General features: G+C 40.8%; 1 protein-coding gene across 1 annotated transcript; it reads right to left on the bottom strand.

Annotated features, from left to right (window-relative positions):
- Positions 1–5,803: 5,803 nt before the first annotated feature.
- LOC111601175 lies at positions 5,804–6,499 on the bottom strand. The gene is made up of 2 exons (XM_023317654.1): positions 5,991–6,499; positions 5,804–5,928 (listed from the first exon to the last, which is right to left on the bottom strand). Exons 1-2 carry the CDS (start codon positions 6,384–6,386, stop codon positions 5,896–5,898), a joined length of 429 nt encoding a protein of 142 aa, XP_023173422.1. The 5' UTR covers positions 6,387–6,499; the 3' UTR covers positions 5,804–5,895.
- Between the last annotated feature and the right edge of the window lie 671 nt (positions 6,500–7,170).

Below are 7,170 nucleotides of genomic sequence, written 5' to 3'. Positions count from 1 at the left end.
CTTGTGTTGGTTTCTTTGAGTATTGCTTAAACAAATTTTTTTAATTTATTATGGAATATGTTTCTATTGGTCATTATTGTTTGTTATTAGTATTTTATTAGTTATTTGTATATTTTTTGAAACTTCATTAATTATTTATTGCCTTGAGATAATATAATTATTTCTGAATTTGCTGATGGGTCTGCAGATGTGCCTACAGATATATTCTATAGTCTGGCCATCAGTATATCTAGAGATGTTCTGCTTTAATGAGCATAAACTGTAAATGCTTCATAGATAAACGTTTTTTTTTTTGTGTAATAAATAATTATGCAATATTATAAAATACATGAGCTGCAGCTCTCCGTACAGCTTGCGGGATTTTGTTTAAAATATTTGCAAGAGAAAGGTCTCTATGCTGTGAGATGCGACTTGGAATCATAAAGTCAAATATTTGGAAAATTATACATACATTTATACATTTAGTCTCATTAAATCTCATAAAGCCATAAATACACTCTTTTCTCTCTCGCTCTCTCATTTCTGTCTCCCTCAACTTGCACTTTAGCAAACTATATACACTTTTGCTCCAAAACTCTCATCATCCACTCTTCGGTAGTTTCATCGTAGCGAGATTCGTCCCATGCGGAATTCGAAAATCGCTTCGGCTTCTTCAAACGCATCCCTTGCAGCATTTGGCGATCCAAGAGGCCAGCCAAGGTGTAAATGAAAATCATATTTACGCACCTTTAACTACCACACACAAACTATACACACTCGTGTGTGTGCGTGTGTGTGAGTACACTTGCCGTGGGTTATAGCGCGGAACAGCAACATGCGCAGCAACAACAACAATTATTTCTGACTCGTCACGGGTCCCGCTGGGTCGCAATTTCGGTACTACATTTAGCATGTTCTAATTTACAACCGAGCGACGAATATCGCAGCACCGAAAGGAGCCCAACAGCAGCGCCAAATGTAAGCCAATCACGTAAGAGGCGGCACAGGCAGTGGGGTATGCATGGGAGGGGCGAGCGGGTCAACGTTACGTGCTTGTAAATTCAAATTCTTTTTTTTTTTTTGGCCGATCGAAGCGGTGGTTCGTTTTGCCAATCTCTTGGTCAGTTCTGCTTGTTGTCGTGGTTCATTGAGCCGCGTTCCGTGCATAAATTAATGAATTATGAAAAGGAGCTGGTTCTCAGCGGAGTGTGGCGGAGGCACATCACAGAATGGTGTAACAGGAGACCGCACACAATGTTCAACATGGTTTATTAATTCAATTTGTGCCTAAATTAACGTATAAGTGCTTAAATATTGAGTTACCGCCAACGTCACATCAACCGGACGCCAAAAGTCAACTTCCTTCTGTAGCTGCTTCTTGCCACAATTTTTGCATATGCCAATGGCAATGACTGCTGCATACTTGTTCGTGGTTTTTAGTGGGAAATAAGGAAGCATATACAATACCATGGATTATCAAAGTAAAAAGTGAAACAGTGGAATGGAACAGAGAAATATCAAAAGAAAGTGGAATGTACTTATGGTAAAGCATGATGAATACAACTTTATCTATCTATCAAAAAGATATAAAACCAAAATGGAACAGTGGAATGGAACAGAATATTGTGATGAGAAGGTGGAATGTGTTTAGAGCTGAGGAACGTAGAGCCCATATATGTGTATATTACATTACTCTATGTAATACATAATCCATTTGCAGTGTATGGCCTTGGGAATAAGGAATGAAACAGTTAAACTTAAGACTTAATTGCAGCGAAATTAAATTTTGAAACAATGAAAACAGAGTAACTTGGCACAGCTTAATGCATTAGAAGAAACAATAGGGTATGAAACATGAGAAACGAATCAAGAATGAAAGAAACACTTGTACACATGAAACAGAAAAGCACAGAACATAAGACGATAAATTTATAGAGAATTTGGAATAGCTAAAACTCTTCTAAGGAACAGTTAGAAATGGAGTATTAAATTTTGGAACAGCTGAAAAATGGAACAGTGCGTATTGTTTTTCCAGCCAGTAAGTGGGCTTAGTGCTCTATTATCAATCAAACATTGGCAGGTCGTTCGCTTGCATGTGTTAAGCCACCGGCTGGCGTCATTATGGATCCACCTTATCGCATCGGCACATGGACGCTATCATCGGCACATCTGGCATAGAAATTTGTGGGCTTAGCTAAGTCCGCCTACACCCCCATAAGCTTTGACTAATTGCCGAGTAAATTGAGGGTCGATAAAAGCGCCTCTTAACTTTAATTTATGGCGCCAAACCGGAGACTGATTCGCATTTTGGTCATGCAATCGACATTGGATAAAATTTAAACATTTTTTTGTGGTTGCTTTTTTTCAAAAATTATTTTTTATCGAGCAGTTTACGCATGGTAAATATGCAATTCATGCCGCAACATAGCCAAATTGCACAGTTGCGGCAAGTGACTGTTGGCGTTGTTGTAGCTCGTTTAGTTTGGGCGATTCAAGATTCGTATGGAAACAACAAGCATTTCGTCTAGACGTTTATGTCCGATTTGGCCTTAACTTGCAGTTTTTGGGGTTTTGAGGTCTTCTAGAAGCGAGCAACAAATTTTCTTGATTGTGCAAAATAAGAACTCTTGAGTTTTAATTTATCTATGCTTATAGATGCTGATAAGATATGTTGCAAGGGCTTTTAAGGTGGTTTTAGCAGCGTCATGAGTTAGTTCAGGTGAAGCCAAGCTTTTGCTTAAGCCATTCTACAGCTGCCCTTCTTAGAAGTTTCCAACGTAATTATGCTTATATCCTCCATCAAAATAGTGACTTTATAACCTACATCTATAACCTATTAAGTTTGTTGTTTTTTCTTCGTCTTAAACCATTATTTTTGGCCATTAGTTGGTATCGCTTGGCCACGAATTAATTAACTAGTTAGCGCCATGTTTGTGTTGCGCTATCTTGAGACAGGCGGCAACCCTGACATCTGCCAAGCCCACCCAAAAGCCAAAAACCAAACCAAAAACTGAGAAGCGGGCGACACTCACTTAGCATTTGATTCATGGTCCTACCGTGCCAGCCAATCAGCAAATCATTAACAACTAATTAAATTATATAAAACAGCTATTAATTAAGCGGCACAGAACGAGGTCTAGCTGCGATTCTAGTGGAGTTGCCTTTCACTTAGCTGGCAGCGCAAGGAACGATACGAAACGGAATGAAACGATTGCAAATAATGACAAGAACTTTGCGCTAAACTTTTGCACTTTGACACCGGTTGGTAACCCCCAGGACCAGGTGGTGGCACGGCACTGCACCCACAATTGGCACGCTTTATGCGGCGGCAGTTGTAAATATTTAATAACTACATTAATAACAGCCGCAATGACAATGACAACAACAGCAATGGCAACAGCGGCGAGCAGCAACAACTTTAATAACACGCGCGCTCCGTTTGGTGATTGCAATTTGCCAAGCAATAAAAACTACCGTTTTGGCCACGTTTGCCAATGGTATGAATTGAATGAATGTCATTAATTTGACAACAGCAACCGTTAAATCAGCAATTCAATCACCAACAACAACCCAACAAACATAGCAGGCGAATGGCGACAAAAAATACGGTTCTCGATTCTCAATTCTCGGTTTTTGGTTCGGCTCGGGCTTTTCGGTCTGGCGGCGTGAGTCTTAAATTACCAACCTTGCCACAATTTTCAATGCGCATTCGCATTCGAATTTGTTTGCAGTAATTGGCCAGCAAAACTGGGAACCCGGACAACGACTGACGACTGCTTGCTGCACCCATCAGCAACAGTTGCTGCTGCGGCTGCACCACCCAAGCATTCATCGTTCGCCTTTTGCCTTTCAACTTCAGTTACAGGTGTCTCGCGTTTTGCTGATGGTCTGGTCTGAGCCTGGTTCTGTGCCGCGTTGCTGCCGTGTCAATGACAGTTCAATGTGCTCGCGATTTGTTGCTGTTGCTGCTGTTTGTTGTGCGCTGGCAACAGTTGTCGCACATGCAAATCGTGACTGTTGCCCAACCGACGTCCATCACAAGTTGCCAAACAAACTCTACCAGTCAGTCACAGGCAGTCAGTCAGTTCCAAGCTGCGTTTATGCAGTGCAGCTTATTACGATATCTTGGTTTGGCAAAATGTGTGTAAGGCTTGAAATATTAATGAATCAGATTCCAGTTGGCGAGATTCAACAGGTGTGCATTGGCCAGGGACTTCAAAATGGGCAGTACTTAAAATATATAAAAGTTGACTCTATCTGTCTCTCTCTCTCTTTCTTCCTCGCTCTGTCCACTTCCTTTCTCTCTTCTTTCAATAGACTTAAGTAAAGTTAACTTTGCTTATTTCAGTTTCTGTTTTGTCACCATCTCAGTCTTATCAATGAGTATAGGAAATCGTTGAACTATATCTCAATAAATCAGTTCATTAACTGCACGGGGCATAAACGCACTTGCAGACCATTTCAGTTAATCAGTTAGTGCTTGGCTCTGTAATTTTTCTTACTCTGTTTTTTTTCGGGTAGTTGAAATGCGAGTGATTTGCTTAAGACATTTTGATTGATTATTTCCACTTTTTTTTTGCTTGAGCTTGCGCCAAAGCGACGACAAAACTGCGACTGCCCAGTTCGAAGCTGAAAGGTGGAACGCCTGCGCCTCCACAAGCACAACGCTTCCTCGAGTTGTCCATGTCAAAATTGGTGTCTGACTCTGTGGCCACCAAGGCAGCAGGCGAACGCCTTTTTCGGCCAAGTCATGCGCAGAAAAGTCGTTCGCTTTTATTAATTATTTTGACCCAGAAATTGCCGTTGTTCGATTCGTGTGTGTGTTAAGTATTAGGTATCGGAGACAAAGTAAGCGAATCTGTGCTTGGGATCGGCGCGCGTTTGTTGTCAGTTAAATTTACCACCTGTGATGAATAACGTTACATTTTGTTGATTGTTTTCATTTGTTGTTGTAGAGCGTGATTTATCGTATTTATGCAGTACCAGCGGAATCGAGCATCAGAATCATTTAACGTAACGTAACGTTCGCTCGGCCATGCCCACATCAAGTTGATTACTCAGGTGCGTGTCTCCCTCTCTGTCTACGCTCTCTCTCTTATACACTTGCTTTGTTTTTATTTATATATGAGGGCCGTGTACCGTTAATTAATTTGCAAGTTGTTATTATTTTTGTTGTTGTTTTGTTGTTGGTTTCAATTTGTTAACTAATGCGCGAGTGTTCAGTTTTTGGGGTCAGTTCAAGTTTAGCTTTGCGGGCGAATGATGAAATCTTTAAATTGTAATTAAACATGGCTAAGAAGGTTAAGATTATGATTTCCTTTTTTGTTTACAAATAATATAGACTGCATAATGATTCGAATAAACAAGTATTAAATGTTTTGCTTACTGCAACATTGACTTGAGTCTTAACACTGATGGATAAGCAACAACTTTTTTCTGTTGCCAAAGTTGAAATACATGAGTCTCTAGTCTCGACCAATCGTATCATATTTCGCATAGATATCGTACTCAACTAATATGATCTCTAACTTATTGGCACACACTTTATTAATATTATTAATTATTAATAAAATTGATTGTATTATATTAAAATCCAATTGATGTACGTGAATTAAAGATGAGCTTTTTTATTTTGTCAAATGTGCTTACAGTAAATGTGCAATTGTCCATTGTTAATAAAAACCGAGTATTTGACAAAATTTAACATTAAATTTGATGAGACTCCGTATCAAAAATTAACGCAAATTTATGAACATGCAAAATGCAATTGATGAGTCGAATTTTATAGTCTTGAATGGGAAAAGAAATTTCGTATGCATAATAAACTAATAAATGTTGACTTCTATGAGCGTTCACTTCCGTGGTTTTGTGGCCAAACGCAGCTTGGAAAAGTTGGGCATTGATCGGGTTGACGTATCAATGGTGGGTGTTTCCGGAATTACGGTAATCCTGGATGAAGGAGGCGCACGCGGTAAATTAGAGGCGGTGGAATGTGTTTGCCTTAACGCTACCTCATTCGGTACATTGGTACCGGTCTTCGGTCGTCTAAAGATTGGTGTATTCTTTAGCTCTTTCGATATCTCCTCAGCCGCGGGCATAATTGCTGGTGGGTCCCGGCGCATTCGAGGTGATGGCGCAATGGGATTGACGCCATGTGAGCTGATGCTACGACTTAGTGCCTCAGCCTGTTGCTGTGTCTCCAGATTCGCGTCGCGCATCAGCAGGGAAAGGCGTTCGCGATTTTCGCGCTCCTGTATCAGCTGATTGCGCTGGCGACGGCGTATCTGTTCAAATTCATGCCAAAAGGTCTGGGTTATCTGGTGCGAATTGCGATTTAGTTCGCGTCGCAGAACCTGCATTACGTGTGCATCACGAGGTAATTCATTTTTTGTGGCTCGTTTAGACATGGTTCTAGGTAAGTCGAAAATTTTGACGATATGTAGAGAACACAACTTGAAAATTGGACACAGTATTTGACAGTGGAGTCTACGCTGACCTGACGTTTGTGTCTGTGGCCATTTGATCGATGCGAGTTTTCTAATTGCGCCGCCAACTTTCTTCTTTAATTGTGGCGAGAAAAATGAGGCCCGTATCGAAATGGCATGAAAAGCACGGCTCATAAGAACAACAACAGCAAATCAAACAACACCAACAACAGACGTCACTCGAGGAGATCGAGAGAAATTGTTTTCAATATTGTATGTAAAATGAATGTATTTATTCTGTTGTATATGCAGTCAATCAATCATGCGATAGAAGCTTAAATACTTGGCCCAATTGGGCCTTGGCCAAACAATGGGCCAACGTTTGTCTTTCGATATAATCGCAGCAGTCGCAGCTGAGCGGCAGCAGCCGCCTCATCCACTCCATTTAGTTGAAATGAAAACAAAATTGCCAGCAGCGCCGCCTCCTTTTTGTTTCCTGGCCAAGACGCCCCGCTGTGCACTTGTCGAAGCCAAAAGTTCAACGATTGCCGCCGACTGTTTTAAATGCGGCTACCTAACCGAGTTGCAGGCGCAGGCACAAGCCGAATTGGAACCGACTATGCGACTCGCGACTCACAATTTATCCTTTATGGCTTTTGTTTCTGCAGAAGTGAAAACAAAAGATTGTCATCGAGACCAGAGACTCAGCTTTTTTCATTGCTCTTTCGTTTTTGCATAAGATCAGCAGCTCCTTGATAGTATATAC

Source organism: Drosophila hydei, unplaced genomic scaffold, assembly GCF_003285905.1.
Source record: "Drosophila hydei strain 15085-1641.00,03,60 unplaced genomic scaffold, DhydRS2 tig00008114-arrow-pilon, whole genome shotgun sequence".
Taxonomy (NCBI): domain Eukaryota; kingdom Metazoa; phylum Arthropoda; class Insecta; order Diptera; family Drosophilidae; genus Drosophila; species Drosophila hydei.
Note: the sequence above shows the minus strand (reverse complement) of the source record. Positions and strands in the feature narration are given on the sequence as shown.